Genomic DNA, 21,568 nt, shown 5'->3' with positions numbered 1-21,568 from the left:
TCAATGTACTTCTTTTGCGAAAGAAACAGTATGCCTGCTTTTCTATCTCGGTAGATCTCCATTCCCAAAATATTCTTAGCATCTGTCAAATCCTTCATCTCAAACTCTGTACTTAAGTGTGCCTTTAGCCTTTTGATTTATGATATGTTTTTGCAAGCAATCAACATATCATCAACATATAAGAGTAGTAGATTAGTTGGTCATTCTTGAGTTTCTTCATGTATACGCAGTTATCATACTCGCTTCTGTGTAATGATTTGCATGCATAAAAGCATCAAACTGTTTGTACCATTGTCTTGTGAACTTTTTCAAGCCATACAAAGATTTTTTCAATAGACAGACATGGCTTTCTATGCCTAGAACCTCGAATCCTTATGGTTTTCATATTGATTTGCTCTTCCAGCTCACCAAATACAAAAGTTGTTTTGACATATAGCTAGTTGCTCAAGTTACAAGTCAAAATGATAAACAATTGAAAGAAGTGTACAGATTGAGAAAAATGTAAAGAAGAAACACGACCTTGAAGCCCACACTAGTATTCCTCACGTATGGAGATAATATACAGAAATAAAATATCGTGTTCAAATGCAGATTCAACACTATAGATACACCACACAGGCACATAAAAAAACGCATAACTCTGACCCGCAAACCATATTCATATTTAAAAGAAAAAAAAAAAAAAAAAAAACCATATTCATATTTAATACTTCATGGAACAGTGTCATGATATCGAGTGTCTCCTATCTTTACTTGGTCGATTTCTACCTTTCCAACTAGGTATGATCCCATCGATACGAATGAACCTACCAAGTTTTCTGGAAACCGAGCCCACGAACGATGGTTTCTTCTCACCGGATGCGGCTCGGCTGATCACCACGGGACTGACAACTGCTGGCGTAGTACTATTTGAACTTTTTTCCATTTCATCTAATCTCAATTTCATTTTCACCAGCTCCTGTTTTAAGTCCTGATTTTCCCTACGTAGAGACGAGGCCTGGTCTCCTACAGGGTGAATGTCAATGGTGGAGGGGTTTAGAGTTGCTGAAAGGGTGGGGGATTCTGTACTTTGGCAACCATCCGTTGCTTCCCTTAACCGCTGTTGCTCGTAATAAAGAACTTGGACGACGGTCTGAACCGGGAGCCTGTCATTTTGTGCTGCGTGAGCACATGCCTCGCGTGAAAGTTTTTGGCAGTCCATTATGCTGCACACTTTCTTTTTCTCCATTTCACTTGAACCAGGATGAGCCTAAACATACAGAAAATTATACAAGAATCTATTATTCAAAATCTGTTGACTATAGATCATTTCATACCAAAAGCTATAACTGTTTGCAGCTGCTGCACCTTGTGTGGCTGTCTATGTTACATAGCAATCGAAACCAGATATTCAGGTTATTAGATTGTTGAAATATTTGAGTGGCTCTACTACTAATAAATAATAGCCTTTGACGCAAATCCTACAATGTACAATTCAAATTTTTAAATACATATTTGTCATAAAGTAGTCAATGCCACGGCCAACTGAATCGGTGAGTGTGACTTATAATAAACAAAAACAAAGGAATATACTGACCTTCAAGAAAATGTCGATGGCCCGGTACATACTATCATCTGTTATCCTGGACCGTTCAGGGATAAGTTCTGCAAGACTAACAAATTTCAAAACTGATAAATTTCTATCAGAAGCGACTTCAGAGAGGTAGGCCTCCATCAATCGTGTTACGCGTTCCTTATCGTTTGCAGAAGGGGGACTATTATCTTCATCTGCATTGTATCCCGTTTTATTCACCTCTCTTTCAAACTCGAAAAAATATGTTGTGATCCGTTGCACGGTCTCAACATCGAGTAATGTATCACCTGTGAATAAATGAGATGGGATCAGCAGATCATCTAGCACGGCCTGTCCCAATTGAGAAGCCATTCTCTTCTCCAAATCAAGCCGGCAAGAAACTGTTGTTTCCAAACATATTGAAGCTCGAAGAAGCATCGACAGGAAGCTAACTGACATCACGTTTTTTCCTCTAGGAAGAAGGCTAACTATTGTTTCTAAAACTATCCTTTTCTCATGTTCCTGTTTTGGTTGGATCTTCTTCCTACCCTTCCCAAATATTTCCTGGAACCACGAAAGAAAAACCATGTCATATTGGCAGTTCATGTAATCGAGAACTCAAAATTTTATGGGACAAGGCCTCACCAAACCTAGAAGAGATTTCTGTGCATATATCATTAGTATCGGGGCGAGGGCGTATTGCTTGAATCCCCTTGCCATCATAGCCATGAGGACCCTTTGGAACATATCGATTCGTAACACCGCCAAATCTTCTGCCCACCAGTCGACGACAGGTTTTGAGCTATGTCCAGGCGAGGGAATCAAGTCATTTAGGCCACTATCCGACCTGATTGGAGCACAGAACTGGCTGTCCTTACATGCCACTGTTGAAATAGTATCGATGCTTCTGCTCACAAGGCGTACTTTTTCTGCTATGGGAAGAAGGTTTTCAGAAGAATGTAGAATGGATATTGCGCCTGAGAGGCTCTTTAAAGCCACTTGATTTATGTAGGATTCGGTTCGGCTGATCAAATTTCCAACCGAGTGTTCCTCTGTCATTTCAAGATACTCGGCTGCACATCTAAGCATGGCGATGTTCTCTGTGGTGATTTCAAAGTTTATTCCGTAGCAGAACTTTGCTGCAAGTTCAAATGCTTCTCCACCACCAGGAATATCGGAGATTTTGACTGTGGAATGATCAGTATCGTCGGATTCTGAGAGTTTTTGCCTCATGTATCCACATTTTGTGACCAAAGGAAACTGGAATTTTGATCCAAAAAATTACACACGTATATTAAATTTATACGGCTCGAACTGTTTCACACATAATGAACTCTCATTTCTTTTTTTCCTTTCAATTCCATAGCCAATAACTTATGAAATAACAAATAAAATTCTCCAAAAACAATCCCCTTAAAATTGGTAGAAATCAATCAAAAGTCAGTAGCATTTCCGGTCAGAACCGAAATCTTTAATTCGGAGAAGAACCATATTTCGTCCTCGTTCCGTATCTAATTCTTTCAAATTATCACAACAATATAATGTAACTATGCTATGAAAAAAAGAACAGAAATTTAATCTGTACCTTATGCAAAGAAAAGGAAGTTCCTCCCGCATTAACTGTTAAATCGCTGGGAATTTCTTGAGAAAAGATCCTGTTAAATATCTAAACTTTTATTTCAAATTTTCACACACAACTGATGACAAGAGTATTCATCTTCTTGAAAAGCTCATCAAATTCTAGCATCCGGAACAATCCGGGAAACAACCCAAGTTTCAAATTTTACGTGTATTATTCAAAATACACAAGTTTTGTTTCGTTTCATACGGTACGCAATCTCGATGATACCTCCAGATAACAAGGCAGTTAAAGTAAAAGAGGAAGAAAGCCAACCATTCGGTAGTCCTCTCCATTGCAGTGGAAATAAGCTCTTTTTTCTGAGCAGACATGTCCGATGTATTCTGCTCCTGCTCAAGATCCACCATTGAAGTGTACTACAAAACTATTTAAAGGGCTATGAAGAGGTAAATGTACGACTGGTTTTCATTGAAAAATTCCCGTTTATGAGTAATAATGGTTCGTTCGAGATGATCCAGATTTAGCCACACGTGTGATTTTAAAAAAAATAATAGATCTTATGTACTTGTGGCTAAATCTGGACGATGAATCTACACATGAGACACTGCCGGTGAAATATTCCGTAATAATAAGCGATGATTATTGTCTTTTTACTGACAATTTCCTACTCACTCCACTGAAGAAGAGAGGACTGAGAATCTAAGGGGACAACCATATTTTTTGCAGTTTATTTGGTATCTGACTTCCCATAAATCTACTGTTTAATCACATATATGTGGAATCCCCATTTTAGCCCTTCGATGAAGGAACAAGAGCTAAATTCGTTTGATTTCAACTTGATGAAGAATTCTACTAACTATAGATTTCAAAACAGAATAATTTGAGTTCGAATATTCTTCGAAATTTATGAAAAATATCCAATTGTTTCGAATACAAATTAAATAATATTTGAGTTGATTTTTTTTAAATTCCCAAATATGTTTGAATCATTTGCTAACACTTCTCTTCTCCTCGAACTATTTATGGTTTTACATTTCAGATATTATCAAGTATGACAATGTTAAAACATATGCTTCGTATAGAAAAATAAATAAATAATGTATATAATTTTCATATGTTTTCAAACTAGTAGTATATATTGGATAATATGTGGGCAAATGAAGGGCTAATAGATATGTTAAGATTTGGTTTAGAACGTGTGGTGGAGACATGGATGAGAAAGAATGCCAAGTTTTTGGATTTTTCTTGAAATATTAGTAGGTATATGTATTTATATATTATTTACTGATCGGGGTATGAAGAAGTATATGTATTATATTTCATGTATTCCGATATAGAAACTATATAAATTTTACATAAAATTACAAAATCTAATAATTAATACCCACAAAAATATATCATTCTATATAACATAGAAATAATCATTTATCTATTCCTTACCCAAAAAGAAGAAGAAACATTTAATATTTTTGTTGGCAACGGCATGGCACAGCTAAGTTGCATTATGTAGGGCAAACAGGGATGTCAATGGGTCCGAGTTTAACCCAAACTCGTGTGTATGGGACGGATTTGGACATACTAAATAGATCACAGGGGGGTCTTGTGTCCAACTTTTCAGACCCGTCCGGGTATGGGGCGGGTCATGGGTCTTATAATACATACCCCATATATGTAGATATAAATACTCTAGTATTTTAGTTATATTAATTTTCATTTTTTAGTAGTACACTTCAACCATAACGATCTTAGTTATTCGTATATCAACTGTTGCATTTGAATCTGCTTTTAGAAATAGTAGAAGAATAGTTGGTCATCGTTTTAGTAGGTTTAATCCAACGATTTTGGAGGCATTGATTTGCTCGCGAAGATGGTTGTGGGGTGAGGTGAAAGATAAATAAATAACAGTTTTATTTTGTTATTGTACTTTCATTTTAATTTTGTTACTGTACTTTCTCTCTTTAAATTACATTTTTTACAGATTATAGTTTTATTTTTTCGATATATTTTCTTTCTTTAATTTTGTAGTTAACTCTTCAAGTAGTTTATCAACTTGTCCCGCCATTCTTGATGAAGAGGAAGATGACCCGTAGAATGTCAAGATTTTTTTTGGACTTATTTTTGGGGATGTCAAGATTTTTCTTGAGGAGCTTAGTTATGTAATTTTTATGTCGTGAAAATAATTTTTTTGTTATTATTAAGTATGGTCGAAGACATGAATTAATTTTTTATTATATTGTATTTATAGGCTTGTCTGTTTCATAATTCAGTCTTGTTAGAATAAAGATTACTATTTTTTAAAAAAAAATTCGGGTCTCACGGGCTTATCTGGCCCTGTTTTGTATTCAAGATGGGACGAGTTCGAATAATATTTAACCAACGGTTGAACAAATAATAGATCAAAGTTTTCTTTGGGTTTAGTCATATCCATTTCATATATTGTCCATTGACATCAGTAAAGGCAAAAGGGCAAAAGAGAAAATAAAGGATAAAATGGAATTAATAATTATTTAAGCTGTGACTCTCGGCCACATGCCCCACACTCCTACGCGGCTATGCCTAATCTCTGAAAGGTCTGTAGGATCTAAATAAAGTTTTAAATTTTAAAAATAAAATAAAATAAAGTTTGGATCCTCTAAAAAGATAATTCATATTAATAAGATTATTTTTCGATTAATATGCTACGAAACTATATTTATTTTCTGAAATTATCCGATATCACTTTTACAATCACATGAAGCTCGACTTATAACTTGCTTAGTTTTCAAATCATGTCACCCCAAGTCATTTGCTCCACATTCGTATCAGATTACATCACCAAATCACTCATTGAATAACTAAATACGCGAGACACTAATTATCAAATTATATCCAAGCCCAATGTTCCAATTGTTACCATATTAATGTTGAATGTATAATCCTGAGAAATTGCTGATGGAAATTAAACTAACGAGCTCTACTAATTTGTTGAGAACTCAATCGTTGAAATACAATTTGCATTGTCTCATATCGATATATGAATAAAAAAGAAGAGATTGAAAAAGATAAAATGAGAAGTTCGACCTATTAAATTTTCATAATTTAGTCGGTCTTTTGGCTAAAAATATTTGATAAGCTCGAAAACGAATCGAGTCAGACTCGTTAAACATAATAAACGAATAGCTAGTTAACCGAGCTCGAACCTCATGATAAAAGCTTGAATCGAACTATAAGTCTGATACCGTTTGGCTCGACTCGACTCGTTTATGTACCATTGGATTTCAATAAAAATATTCGTTAAATATTTAAATACGGATACAATAATTGATATGATGAACTATTATTTTTTATTGTATTCGGGAATATCAATAAATATATCCAAATTGTAAAAAAAATTAATTAGGATAATAATTTATTTATATTAAAAACAACGATAAAAAATTATGGACGGATGAAATTAAATTAAAATAATAAAATAAATATCGTATTCGAATCGATTGGTGAAATAGAAAACATAAGTTGAAATTATAATTATTTGACAAGTCTTGTCAATATATTGAGTGAGATTTTAACTTCTCTTGCTTGGCATAGGTTATGTTTGCTTGTGTCGTAAACGGAAAACTTTGCACCTGACATTATAACATTTAGAGGGAAAACCAACAAATGCGAATTTAATTTTATATATTTTCATTTTTTTAAAAAAATTGACTTTATATATTTTCATTTTCCAAACACTAACATGCAAATTTTGATGGGAAACTATTTTCTGTTTTTTTTTTTTTTTTTTGTGGAGTTTTCGAAAGTACTATAAAATTGATCAATTGGAATGATACGACATCCGTACCGAGAATCTTAGAATATTGTACTTTTATATTTCTAGCTGGTTCTATAAATTGGACCCAAATTGTGTGTTGATGTGAATTTAGATTTGATTTTTATATAATATATATATATATTAACTATTTTTCGATATATATTGCATAATCCTCGTACTAACACGGTTGTTTCTAGCTCATAAATATCTCATATGTTATATGTCATTATTTATTAAAGAATTTTTATTTACGAGATGAGTTAATCTATATATTTATAATAAAAAATAATATTTATAACATAAAAATAATAATTTTTTATAATTTTGTTAAATAAAATACTTGTCTGCTGAATTAATTGGTTAAAAGTTTTGAAGAAAGAAAAGCAGAGGTATAAAAATCAGGAATTAAACAATTTCCCCCACACTCGATTTCCAACATTCGAGAGCCAGTAGATTACGCCACTGGCGCGCCACCCTCTACTCTTACTCCGCATCTCGCTCGTGTGCGCCTTGGTCTCCTGGCGTGCGCCGGTTGCACAGCTCCCTGCTTTACTGTCCACTCCCGCCGCTGCCCTATCCTCGCAGATCTACAGCTCGGTGATGTCGAAAGCGAAGGTCTACGCGGATGTCAACGTTATTCGCCCTAGGGAATACTGGGATTACGAAAATCTCACCGTTCAATGGAGGTAAACGTTCCTTAATCCTATTTAACTTTCGATTTTGTGTTATTAAGGTAGAACTGGAGTTTTTTAAATTCTTTTTCTGTGATATTTTTCCATAAAGGAGATTCTTAATGATTATTGTATCTTAGTAGTTGATGATGTTCAACTTGTTTAGTGTTATGGGTTTATTGCTGTTTGCATGAATGATGATCATAATTGGATGATTCATAGTCGCAAATTATTATTTTTTACTTGATTGAATTTATATACACCGGTGTTCTCTAGGCATTTTACCCGGTCCACTGGAATTTGATCAAAGCTGCTAGAACTGCAATTTGAATGTTATGTTTCACAGCCGATTTTGATCATATCTGGATTAGGAAATCAATATAAGATTTTTTATTTTGAATGTAAAACAATTCTTGAAGCCAAAAATAAATAAGCAGTTTTTTCGATATTATCTTCCATTCACTTCATGTGTTCAATGCTGTAGACTTCCCTTCAGTGTTTTTCTTGTCATCCAAATTTCATTCATGTTATTTTTTGAAGTGCTAAATAGAATTGATTATAATTATTATTTTGTTTTATGTAATGCCTTGATATATACCATCATTGATTAGCCAATTATTCTTAAGCTATTTGAGGTTTGCAAAGTTCTTCAATATTCAGGCATGCATGTTTGAAAAATAAAAGAATGGTATACAAGTAAGTTGTAAGCAAGATTGTGGCATGTTGACTTTATATCTCGGTACAATCTTTGGGTACTTTTGCAGTGACCAGGACGACTATGAAGTTGTTCGCAAAGTTGGCAGGGGAAAATATAGTGAAGTTTTTGAAGGAATAAATGTCAACAGCAATGAGCGCTGCATAATCAAGATTCTGAAACCTGTTAAGAAGAAAAAGGTAAAAATTGTGTTTTTACATTACTCCATAGACCAGAATATTTTGGCAAGTGCTTTTTCAGAGGATATGGTTTGAATTTCATTACGGTTAGTATATTTGAAAGGAGCATTTTGTTGTAATCGTCTGCCACCTCGTCAAATTTCTGAGGTGGTTATATTAGAATTGCACAGTATAAATATATACAGGATTTGTTTTGAAATTCAACTGTATTTATCAATTAGCTACTTAGGTTAATCAGAACGTGTTGCAACTTGCGATCAAATGAGAATTTTCAAAAAGCACAAATGTTTCAGTGTTTATAGGATTTATTGTCTATTGGTTTATTACGTTGACTTTGCAGCGGTTTTATCCTGAGCTAAATTTCTTAGTTTATTTTCTGATTTTTTTGCAGATAAAAAGAGAAATCAAGATTCTGCAGAATGTGTGTGGGGGACCCAATATTGTCAAACTTCTCGACATTGTCAGAGATCACCACTCAAAAACTCCTAGCTTGATATTTGAATATGTGAACAGTACAGATTTCAAAGTTTTGTACCCTACATTGACAGATTATGACATACGATACTATATTTATGAGCTTCTCAAGGTGAGAGGAAACCTCATTCAATGTCAGTCCTGCATACTCAATTTTCTTTTCCGTCCATTTTGTGATTTTTTTTATTTGCTAGTAGATGATAGATAACTTGTTAATCATTACAAAAATTCTCTTAGCTTCGTGTGATACCTCGTTCAGGTTGTGTTTACTTTCGGAGATAGAATTGTGTTGGATAACCTATAGACTATAGTGTGATTGTTAAAATAATAGAATAGGATATAGGGCGGTTATGGATAAAAAATATTATATTTAGTTTGATTGATTAAAATTTTGATTAAACAATATCACAATTTTGTCCTTTTCTTTCCGTTTATATAGATCAAAGATTGTGAAGGAAGGGCATGTTAGGAGTTTTTCATTTTCTTTCCATTTATAGAACCACATATTACACTCAAATCAAGGACTAACAGTCATTCACACGTCCAATTATTTACGGGTCTTTGAGTTTAAGAAAATTTTCATTTTTGTAAGTGACCATTCGATGAGTTGGGATAAATATCTCTATCACATTTTAATTACCCTAAGTAAACACAGCCTTAGTAGAGTAAATTCCATGTTGGACAATATCAGAGACCACAGACTTCTGTCTTCATTTTATTGTCTTGGCAAGAAATGGAAAACATTTTGTTATTATTTCAGAATCTCTATCTTTCAATCATATTTATACCTTTCGGAGAAGTTAGTTAGAATTGCATGCATCAAGTATTGACGATTGACTGACTTTTGATTTTTTTTCCTATTTTGATTTTTGTGATTTTTCTCAACTTTAGACATCACCTTATCTAATCAAGTCTTTATATTCTGTTGTCTTGTAACTGCACTTTTCCTCCTTGAACAATGTTGACTGGTTTGGGATCCTAATGTGCTACCCATTAGAATTTAGTGATCTGGGCCTTCTATTACATTTGATGGAGAATTCCCATTTAGGTGTATGTGAAAAAAGATAACAGTTGGAACCCCATATTGTTCTGCTGATTTCAAGTCTTATTTAAGGAGAGAGATATGAAAAGGATTTATATGATATTGAGTTAATAGTGTTCAAGATGAAGTCCCGACTTGTGTTAAAACTTTCATTTTCCAATAGAAGAGTGCTGATAAATTGAGTATTTGAGTTGCTGTAAGATGTGTTGGGTGACTCATCTGCTCATATTTGTGCATCAAGATTATATGGTATCACATCTTTTTTTTTTTTGATACATCATGTTTGATAGCAGTCTGAAGACTAAAATTTCTTTATGTTCGTGCAGGCATTGGATTATTGTCATTCACAGGGAATAATGCACAGAGATGTTAAACCTCACAATGTAATGATAGACCATGAGTTGCGAAAGCTACGTTTGATAGATTGGGGCCTTGCAGAATTTTACCACCCTGGCAAGGAATATAATGTTCGTGTAGCTTCAAGGTAATATGTACTTCCGTGAAAAGATAGGGATTTGCTAAATCAGTTTCTGCACATGCAACTCTTATCAGCCCATCATATTTTTAGCTGTCTTTACGGTTGCCTGGTTTCACTTACAGGAGAAACTTTTCTTTTACAAGTGATATATTCGACTTCTAATCTTGCAATCCTGGAATAAAACTGTGACTACAGACTTGATAATTTTTACCCTATTTTAATCAACTCATAAATGTTATTGTGTACAACACCTTAAGTAGTTTTATTCCTATTCGTCTGTGCTCTATTTCCTTCTTTTGTATATCCTATGCACGATATAGAAGTGAAAGTGATAGGTTTAGGTTGTGCACTAGAGGAATGCCCACAACTCCTGATGGTTCTCTGGTGGCAATTTGTGAATTTGTTACTGTTACGTCTCCAGATATTTCCTGCTTTTAGGTCTAGCCATCTTAATTTTGACACTGAAGTAAAATTCATCTGGCACTTCCACCCACCTGCTGTGACTGAAAGTATGAATCAGTAAAAATGCATACCTATAGGTGTGGTTGTTTTGCGGTTTACGCTATTTTTCAAAACAATGCCAAAAAATGACTTAGCTGATGATAACAACACGTTGACTTTGTTAGCTAAAGCCTTATACCCATATTAAAGCATCACCTCGTAGAAATGGAAGTTGAATTTAGTTGTAGCAAGTTTTTTTTACACATAATGATATCCTTTTCTATCATGAATTGACTTCGTGAGGTGATTTGTGCAAGTATGGCTTCGTTTTGTCTTCTTTTTTTATTACCTTCATAAGCTAAAATGTTGTTAGTCCTTTTGAATCCTTGAAATTTCTCTTCCACCCAGATACTTTAAGGGTCCGGAACTACTTGTTGATTTGCAAGACTATGACTATTCTTTAGATATGTGGAGCCTTGGTTGCATGTTTGCTGGAATGGTGAGAACTTTAAATGATGCACTGTGGGTGGTCCTCTTTTGGGGTGGTCCTCTTTATTATGTGCTTTCTTGATGTAGATTTTCCGCAAGGAACCTTTCTTTTATGGGCATGACAACCAGGATCAACTTGTTAAAATTGCTAAGGTAATGCAATTTTGTCCTATTCCCGAACAATGAGATCTTTTGAACTTTAGCATATGACTCTGTTTCCCTATATTAGTTTTGCTCTGTCCGTATGTGGTTACATATATCATTAACCTGATTTCTGCAGTGATCATACACTTTCAAGTGTTAAGAAAATTTCTGATCAAAATAATCAGGATCAGAAATTAGTTTTGTTCCAGAAATTTTTTTTCCAATCTGTCTAATATGTAATTATATTAGTTTATTGACACGGTAGATTAATTTAAAAATTGTTGAACTTTAAAAAAACATTAATGGAAATAATTTAATATTCAAAATATAACTTTTATTACATTTATAAATGATAACAATTTGAAGTGTTTATTGATCTGATTTTATTAGTGATATGATTGTATATTTTGGTTTCAAGTCATTCAGTTAAACCTTGTCTGTTCCACGCAACCGAATGTAGCTGCATGTTAAGATAAACTTTCCAAATAATACTTGTAGATCAACATATAGACGTTTGTGGTGATAAAAAAAAGATAGTCACGGCCTCCTCAATGACGGCAATCCACTTGAAACTAGATTGTTGACCTTCCACTTGTTAACATCTGGAAGTTTTTGGGGAAAGGCAAGTTTCAAATTGATAATGATGTGTAAGTTCACCAAATAAATGTATAGAATAAGGGAACTAAGGCATACGATACTGTTTCATCATCAGCTTTTCTCACGAGTATTGCATTAGTAAGTTACATACTCGGCTGGAAGCAGCTCCTTCCTTCTCAATACCCAGGGATCTATCCAATAAATTTGGGTTTTGAATTTTAGAGTTGCAATGGCCTATGATTTGGAGATCGAATACCATAGCCGTAATGTTTTACGAAAGAAGGTTACAATAACAAGGCGCTAGCAGTTTTTGATGAAATTTGAGTTGTTTCCTCATGTAATTTGATATCTGCTTTCGAACTGATGTTTCAGGTGCTTGGGACTGATGAATTGAATGCTTATTTACACAAATATCGTTTGGAGCTTGATCCTCAACTCGAAGCTCTCGTTGGAAGGTGTGTTAATGCACAACTGCAATCAAGTTAAATTGGCACTGCTTCACTCAGACAAACTCTAGACTGGGTCACAATACCAAATAAGATTTTCTGTTTTCATCCCTTCCCAGATTGATCTTAGCGATCAGCCTATCAGTGTGGCTCTATTAGATGCTATATAATAAAAATACGAAGTCTGTCTTGGTATAGGGCATCTATACGTTAAATAATTAACTTTTCCATTTTTTCATTTGGCAGACATAGCAGGAAACCATGGTCGAAGTTTATAAATGCTGATAATCAGCATCTTGTTTCACCAGAGGTGTGCGTACAAATCTTTTTCATTGATTGCATTTTGTTTTACCTCAAAAAAGATGGGGACAATAGGAGTACAATTTGAGTTGATTTTTATTGTTCCATAAAATGCAGGCCATAGATTTTCTTGACAAACTCCTTCGTTATGATCATCAGGACAGGCTCACTGCAAGAGAAGCAATGGTAGTTTTCCTCGCTTTTGACTTCTAGTCTATTGCAGCATATTTGGTTGCAGTCTTGAAAATTGATGGTTCTTGATGTTGTTCGCAGGCGCACCCATATTTCTTGCAGGTCAGGGCTGCAGAAAATAGCAGGATAAGGACCCAATAAAATGTTTGGCTCCCTTCGTTCAGAACACCGCAGAGATGTGTATCGAATATCCAACACCTATCCTGGTTGGGTAAAATCTAAGAATGCTCGTGTATTATTGATCTAGAAGTTTGTTGCCTGAGCTAAATTTATTGATACTATACTAAAACCTATGTATTTAACTTTGATTCGATTATCTGAAGACTTCCATTGTGCCAACCTTGGGAGAAGATTTTACTTCTCTTTTAAGTTGCTTTTTTTTTGGGAAGAATTTAGTTGATTTTGGATTGGTCCGATATGGGGGAAAATAATTTTTTGTGATTTGATTTTATGTATTGTTTAATCAGTCAGGACTCAGGGGCATGATTTATTTTCGAATATCCAAATATCTTGATTCCACTGAGAAGATAAGACTCAAGAAATACCTCCACGATAGTCTAGACAGTCTCTCTTTTTTTCTTTTTTGGGCAACTTACTTTCAAATAAAGAAACAAGAGAAATTCATGTGCTGGGCTCAATCAACTAAATTCAAACAGGGAAACATAGCGGGGAGGTACATCCCCGCTAATCTGCAGCAATAATTTGAGAAGACGTGAGAAAAGGGAAAAAAATTACTGAAATGAAATTATTAAGGTTCGCAGCCAAGAAAGCTCTATTTACCTGAAATACGTGTTCAAGGTTCGCAGCCAAGAAAGCTCTATTTACCTGAAATACGTGTTCAATTCAAATTCCAATAACATTTTACTTGGTTGGCAACTGCCCACCATCACCAGGCAATCCTACAGATAACATGTTTTTGCCTAAGTTTTGTTTCTAATAAAAAGCTGTGTCGTCCAAGTCTATTATTACAGGAACCACCAATGCTTGAACCATTTGCACACAATCAAATCAGATAACTAGCCTGAAATATGATAGACTAATGCCCGCTATCTTCCAAAACTCAACTACTCCGAGGCATTTGCCTTTGCATCTGGAGGAATATCGATGAAGAGAAACTTGAATGTGGCTATAGATCAAATCATCAAACATATCTAAAGAATGTTTTTTGGAGAAAGATCCAACACGATGTTGCAACACTATTAAAAATAATTTTAGTCGTCTTCCCAAGTAACATGCAAGTCCATCAAAGAAAATATAACAAATCAAAATCGTCTTGGTTTTGTAACTAATAAATTATTCGGCTCCACAGGCCAATGCTCACAAGTGCCAACTACACAGAACAGTGCCTCCTTTCCAAGATTTTATAGCCCTCCAGTAAAATCATTGCTTCAGATGGGGGAAACACGAGTGGAGATCAACTTTGGGATGCTTTGCTTCTGCATGTTCCTTGCACTTCACCTCCGAAGTAGTGCACATGAATGTCTGCATACACACCTTGCACTGCATCGGGTAAAACCAAAAGAAATTCAATGTAGTCACTAACATCTACGATTGATCATCATGAAAACAGTAGCACCTAAAGGCAATTGTCTTCCTAGCCTCGCAGCTGAAAGACAAATTGCACCAAATGCTGCAAAATAGCATTTTCAAGTAACTAGAATAACACCCAAAGTACGCACATAGCATCAGGCTATATCATGCATCAACATATGCAATTTTAGTCGGTGATGAACAAAAATATCTTCAATTTGCACCACAAAGTCGAAAAGTTAGAAAGGATAGTCAAATATCTTGTCTTCTGTAAAAAATTTAGTAAAGAAAAAAATCCATCAAGATAATCATGTTATATTCATCTAATAGAAAAAATTCTATTGTACAAGATATTATGAATGTAATAACAAGATTTTGGTTCCGAAAGTAAATGAGTTATTTCCATAATCTTCATGAGCAAGAAAGTCCTACACTCCTGCTATTGAGAAATAATTCCCAACGACTTCGACCATTTTATAACTCTTCATTTCACTTTTGCCATGACCTGTTACTTAGATTAATATTCTATAAAGGGTAGATCATCCATCCAATAATTAGATTGATCCGCTATTGTGAAGCCATGGGTAGGTTGAGAAAATGATGTCTTTACTTCATTGATGCATGATTAAAAGAATCATATCATGGAAAAACAGAAGCATATTGTTTGGAGTCCGTGGTTTCCCATAAAGTGGGGAAAATGAGTGGCATAACCGAAAATGAGATTTTTCAGAGAAGACTTAGAAAAACAATGGAAATCTTTTCCCATCAACAACAAATCTGGCCTTCATCATCCGAGGAACCAAGATGAAATGTTGGTGAACGTGATCACTAAAAATCATTAATCAATCAAGATTGCACTAATTATATTCAAACAACGTAAATATAGGAATTCAAGCGAAGTTTAGAGCTTCATCAAATGTATTTCCTTCACAAACATAGATTCTTTTCAGGTAGTTGTATCGCGACCACAGAAAATCTACGGCATAAACTACCAAAACTCAACTTCCAACAAGCATCGCACCGCACCAAATCATGACACCATAAGCACATCGATAACTATTACCTCGACATACGTTTAAAAGAAAGTACCTGGATTGTCATGGCTTTCTTGTTGGAATCTAGCTGGCTCCCTACACAGATCGGACAATTCAGGAATTCAGCACGATAAATAAGAGAAAATTTGAAAATTATTACATAATTTATTTTTTTTTTGGTGGTGGTGGGGTGGGGGGGAAGGGACCTTTTCCAGCAGCTTTCAATTTCTCCAGGTTCTTCTCGCGAGCCATCTTCGATTTTTGAGCGTTCCCACCGCCCATGCTTTTCTATTGCTCTGGTGCGCCTTCGAATCGATTATCAGAAATTGCAAACCCTAGAAATTAACTCCTCTTCTCTCTTCGCTCGAGCTAGAGAAAAAGAAGTAAATTGGTCTGAGGCCAAAACTGGGAATTTATGCACACAAACGCGAAGAAAGTGTTTATTCAGAGTTGTCAAAAAAGGCAACGGGGGCAAGATGGGCCGACCCACCATTCGGGAGTGGTGTGATCGATCGGTTGGTTTGGATAGGTTGGCTCACAACCTGTCATTCATCTTGGCTAGAAATGACAAATGGCAACGAGTTGGGTTCAGGTGAGTTTGGCCAAACCCAGACTCGACCCCCATCAACCATTGGACATGCCCCACACCTTAACTCAGGAACCAGACAGGTCTAATCCGAATTGAACTCTGGAATCCACCAAAATTATTTTTTAAAATACAAAATAAAATGTTTTAAAATTAATTAATAATTACAGTTATTTTAAAATTTTATATTAATAATATTTTTAAAAAAATTATATTTAAAATTTATCAATTTTTATTCAGTTAATAATTAATAAAAATTTTAAATATATATTTTCATATTTAATATACTTATTTCATATTAAAATATTATAAAATAAAATTATGAATAAAATATTATTATTAAATATAAAAAATTATTATTAATAATTATATATATGTGTGTGTGTGTACGGGTCGGATCCGATTAAACTCGAGACTTATCTCGTTGGGACGAGTTTAATACGAGGTTGGTTTTCGATATAGCCATTGTTATCTTTAGTATCCATGTGCCATTAATACGGATTAGAAATTTTCTAATCCAACTCACCTATTTGGCAGAACGGGTCAATCCGACAAGTGTGACCTTTTTGAACAATTCTAAGTGTACGGATTTCTTGATATTTATAATGAACTCCAAGTAATATAATAAAATTATTGCATGTGTTCAAGTGGATGAAACTAGATGAATACTTGGCCAACGATCATAGGTGAGTGTGTACGTAGAGCTTGCCTAATTTTGTTTATCTGACTAGCGTGTTTTGCAATTTAATGCATTGACATGTCTCACAGATAAATATTCGTGAGATCGTTTGACAAAATACCTATCTGTTATTGCAATACGGGCGCTTAAATCTTTAACTCATGGGACCAGAAAATCTTTATCAGGATTCCTTGCCAACAATGCTGGATTTATTTTGGCCCAGCTTTCTTCAAATTAAAGCAAACGGTATTAGTTTTCAATACCATCTGTTTATGTAATAAAACTTGGTACACCCATCCAAATCAATAGGCGGGAAGAGTAATAAAATCAAGTTACTCAGTTTTGTGAATTTGTGTCATTTACAATTACTTACAAATACATCAAATAAAACCAGATTTGGTCTCGCTGTTACTTGTATTTATCACCAAAACTCTCTTTTAAAACGAGACAGTAATTTAATGACTTGATCAGAAACCTTATCCGAAAATTCATGTGGTTGTTTCTGTTCATCTCTGTCACTGTCCAGACTCTCGTGCCTGTGTCCCAATCTCAGCCTACAACACCAGCAAGTCCACGCATTTCCCACGCTAAACCCGATATACCAACCACCGATCACCATCGAATTTCGAAATGGGAATCGCCGAAGAAGTCCACAACGTGCGGGTACTAGGCTCCGGCGAGCTGCAGACTATAGTCCTTGGCCACGGATTCGGCACCGACCAATCTGTGTGGAAGCACCTCCTGCCGCACCTCGTCGAGGATTATCGCGTGGTGCTCTACGACAACATGGGAGCCGGGACGACGAATCCGGATTACTTTGATTTCGAGAGGTACTCGAGCCTGGAGGGGTACGCGCGCGATTTGATCGCGATACTGGAGGAGCTTCAGGTACAGTCGTCTATATTTGTTGGCCATTCTGTCTCGGCGATGATTGGGGCCATCGCGTCAATTACGCATCCTCATCTTTTCTCCAAGATTGTGGCCATTTCTGCCTCTCCCAGGTATCTGAACGACGTGGATTACTATGGAGGATTCGAAGAAGACGATCTCCAGCAACTATTCAATGCCATGAGATCAAACTACAACGCATGGTGTGCTGGATTCGCACCCTTAGCCGTCGGAGGAGACATGGAAGGTGTCGCTGTTCAAGAATTTAGTCGAACCTTGTTCAACATGAGACCCGACATAGCATTAAGCGTAGCACAGGCAATATTTCAAAGCGACATGAGACCGTATCTAGGCCATGTAATAGTCCCGTGTCACGTTATACAGAGCATGAATGACTTGGCTGTGCCAGTAGTGGTTTCCGAGTACCTCCACCAAAACCTTGGTGGTAAATCGATCGTCGAGGTTATGTCAACCGATGGTCATTTGCCGCAGTTGAGCTCGCCGGATGTCGTCACTCCGGTGCTCCTCAGGCATATTAGATATGACATTGCGGCTTGATGGCTTTTGACTCTTTTGCGTGTTGTTTTGTTTGCATATGTTTTTGGACCCGTGATTCGGTTGTATTCTTTTTTATCTAGTGTTATACACACACATATATATTATTAATAATTAATTATATATATATATATAATTTGAGTTTTTGTTAAAGTTCTCGTCCAAATTAATTACTAAAAAAATATAATATTTAATTACTTTATTTAATTTTTCTTTAAAAAATTGATTGAATATTAAAAGTTATAACTTAAAGAATGTTTTTCGGAACATTAAATTACCATTTAGTAATCATAAATGTTTGACCTCGAATGCATGTTATTTCGAGATTACTTTAATTTGAAATAATTAATGCTTAGTAATTTTCTTCCAAAACCATATGTATGTTGTATATCTTAGTTTGCCTTCTTAAAATTCAAATAAGATAGCCAAGAAAATTAAAAGAGAGATATTCAAAAGAGTCAAATATACATCAAATTACCCTCAATAAACATGTCTATTACCCTCAATAATCAGAAATGTTTGACACTTAATGTATGCAATTCGAGATTTTCATAATTTGAAAGAGTTAATGCATGGTAAAATTTTGTCAAAAGCACCCAATGTATAATTTTTTCCCTCTTGGGATGCCTTATTTGAATTTTAAATTATAAACAATGCATTGTTTCATAGTATATTGGAAACCAATTTTATTCTATTTACCTTACTAAATTTATGTACTCCAAAATCGAAATATGAAATTACTCATCTTTTCAGCACCATTTATGAGTTAAATCCCTCCAGGTTACAATGGACGTTTAAACTTATATTAGTTCGTTATTATGAACTACTTACATATGGAAACAACGAGACATTAAATTTAGAATCCGTCTTTCATGAGCGAGAAATAAAAATTTTATTATCTTATTTGTACAACATTTTAATTATTTTTTTGCATTTGCTAATGTGATAATTTTATTCAATATTACAAAGTTCACAGATCCAAGGTAGTATAAATTAAAATATCTCGTAATGGAAAGGATAGACCAATTCTAAAGGAAGTACACATCTTATTAGAGGACATCTTATAAAACTTATTGGCATTGTTTTGAAATACACATAGTAAATATTAATAAAATAACTTTTCTGGTTCGTACATAATTTACTTATAATAACATATTTCACTTTCTTTAGGAATATTAGAATGTTGTGTACATTATGGATAGATTTTGTTGATAAAATCACAACCTATTTGGATAAAGATATTGATGAAGCAATTGTTTTTATCCTTCAAATGTGTCGAACACGTATCATGTCACAAAATTGTTTGTGAGTGAGAATTTAGACGAAGTTATTGAATTTTGAAAAAAATATATTTCTCATTAGTTTTATTGAATTTGATTTAAAAATATTTGTTTTTCACATGTTAAAAAATTATAATGTATATATCTTCTCGGAATTTAAATAACTAAATATGTATTTAAATTGATGGTCGACGTTAATACATTAAACACGATAAGAACCATGTCATTGTCTTAGACTAACACAATTAATCGACATACGTTGTATTTAAGAAAGTTTTTCAAAATTAACGAAAAAATAGTTTTTAATTTTTATTTTTTATAATTATATTTTCTTTACAATTTAAATATCTATTATTTTTTATAATAATTAATTTTTAATACTTTCATCACGAATATCACACTGGTTAAATACTAGGTTATGAATCATAGTATTTTTGTATTTTAAATGGATGAATACGAGTGGAGTTTATCTATTTTACATGAATTTAAAATCAGTCATTATTGTTAATAAATACAAACGACTGTGTACACATGTTGTGTATGTGACATTATATGCATATTATATATTATTTTTAAATTTTCCATTAATTACAATATTCAACAAAATTAAATAGGATATAAAATTAAATACATATTGTGTTAAAAAATAGTATTGGAATTGAGAATAAAGATTCACCAAATGTGGTTACTCTTTAATATATATGTGTACATATTTGGTTTTGAAAGTTCTGCTTTAATTATGCTATTTAGAAAAATTAAATATGATATGCGACTTTGTAACATGAATTTTTTTTAATTATAAAATATCAAAATTTAAGAATATTCTGGAAAGTTAAATATGCCTTAGGGTTAAATGTGTAAAATGAGATTTTTGGAATCAAGAAAAAGACTACACCAAATGTGACTACCATTCAATTATCTTGTTTTATTAATATTATATAGTATACTATAAATGTCTAAATTATTGAGAGTGAATTTCATGTTTGATGCATAAAAAATAAATTTAAAATCCATAATTCAAATATCTTAATCAAATCACGATAATACACAACATAAAATCACAACGTTTATCAAATTTAAGAAGTGAACCACACATTACGTGTGCGTGATAAGAGAATGATATTTTGTCAAAATGTGATTATTATTTCATAGTCAAATAAATATTTTTATGTGTAATTAATTGAGGGTAAATAAAAAAAATATTTTAGATTTTGAGCGAATTGATTTTAATTTTAAATGGCCTTCACCGTTTATTCATTTGTTTTTGCTTGAGGTTTTTGGCTATGAAAATACTAGGGATGAGATTATACGTGTGTTGTTGTGGCGTTTCAAATCTCGCCACGTAATCATACAACATATAATATCATATACATAAAAAAATTTCTTTTCAACGACATGATAATATAATGTACATACGACAAAATAATGCAATCATCACACTATCTATACCAGTGTAGCAGAAACAGTATAATAAATATACATATAATTCAAATAAGAAAATAAGATATATTGTCTTTGTACACTATCAGGCTAGAAGACTGTTTGACTAAACACACATAGTCCTTTATCTCTATCATGTCTCACGGCATAATTCTGCAACATGTCCAACTGAAACAACCCCCAAATGATGAGCATATACAACAATCATCATCGTAATACATAACAGTTATATTAATAATAACATAAATTATAACTGAAATACTCCAATTGTTGTTTCTGGACAATCAAACCATCAATGACATCACTCTCATATTACTGCAACAACAACATCAGCGATATGTCGCACCCCAACTTCGACGACAACAATATCATCGATCGAACAACATCAACGATACGTCGCACTCATACTCCGACGACAACAATATCGTTGATCGAACAACATCAACGAGACGTCTCCAATAAACGACAGCCAATAACATCAACGATA

The 21,568-nt window shown here is 33.9% G+C and overlaps 4 protein-coding genes across 4 annotated transcripts; 2 read left to right on the top strand and 2 right to left on the bottom strand.

The window, feature by feature from the left end:
• Positions 1-502: 502 nt before the first annotated feature.
• Positions 503-3,640, bottom strand: LOC142546649 (BTB/POZ domain-containing protein SR1IP1-like). The gene is made up of 5 exons (XM_075654482.1): positions 3,447-3,640; positions 3,138-3,207; positions 2,198-2,812; positions 1,577-2,116; positions 503-1,249 (listed from the first exon to the last, which is right to left on the bottom strand). Exons 1-5 carry the CDS (start codon positions 3,536-3,538, stop codon positions 725-727), a joined length of 1,842 nt encoding a protein of 613 aa, XP_075510597.1. The 5' UTR covers positions 3,539-3,640; the 3' UTR covers positions 503-724.
• Positions 3,641-7,334: 3,694 nt separating this feature from the next.
• LOC142546648 (casein kinase II subunit alpha-2) lies at positions 7,335-13,464 on the top strand. Its single transcript, XM_075654481.1, has 10 exons — positions 7,335-7,607; positions 8,357-8,486; positions 8,878-9,072; positions 10,329-10,486; positions 11,330-11,420; positions 11,498-11,563; positions 12,524-12,606; positions 12,844-12,907; positions 13,015-13,083; positions 13,171-13,464. Exons 1-10 carry the CDS (start codon positions 7,522-7,524, stop codon positions 13,228-13,230), a joined length of 1,002 nt encoding a protein of 333 aa, XP_075510596.1. The 5' UTR covers positions 7,335-7,521; the 3' UTR covers positions 13,231-13,464.
• Positions 13,465-14,267: 803 nt separating this feature from the next.
• LOC142546647 (uncharacterized protein At2g23090) lies at positions 14,268-16,178 on the bottom strand. The gene is made up of 3 exons (XM_075654480.1): positions 15,860-16,178; positions 15,709-15,749; positions 14,268-14,589 (listed from the first exon to the last, which is right to left on the bottom strand). The coding sequence occupies exons 1-3, from the start codon at positions 15,933-15,935 to the stop codon at positions 14,470-14,472; spliced, it is 237 nt and encodes a 78-aa protein (XP_075510595.1). The 5' UTR covers positions 15,936-16,178; the 3' UTR covers positions 14,268-14,469.
• Positions 16,179-17,303: 1,125 nt separating this feature from the next.
• LOC142546646 (karrikin insensitive 2 receptor CA-like) lies at positions 17,304-18,478 on the top strand. Its single transcript, XM_075654479.1, has one exon. It carries the CDS (start codon positions 17,549-17,551, stop codon positions 18,362-18,364), a length of 816 nt encoding a protein of 271 aa, XP_075510594.1. The 5' UTR covers positions 17,304-17,548; the 3' UTR covers positions 18,365-18,478.
• The last annotated feature ends 3,090 nt before the right edge of the window (positions 18,479-21,568 follow it).

Source organism: Primulina tabacum, chromosome 5 (assembly GCF_025594145.1).
Source record: "Primulina tabacum isolate GXHZ01 chromosome 5, ASM2559414v2, whole genome shotgun sequence".
NCBI classification, from domain to species: domain Eukaryota; kingdom Viridiplantae; phylum Streptophyta; class Magnoliopsida; order Lamiales; family Gesneriaceae; genus Primulina; species Primulina tabacum.
The sequence above is the reverse complement of the archived record's forward strand: the minus strand, read 5'-3'. Positions and strand labels throughout refer to the sequence as shown.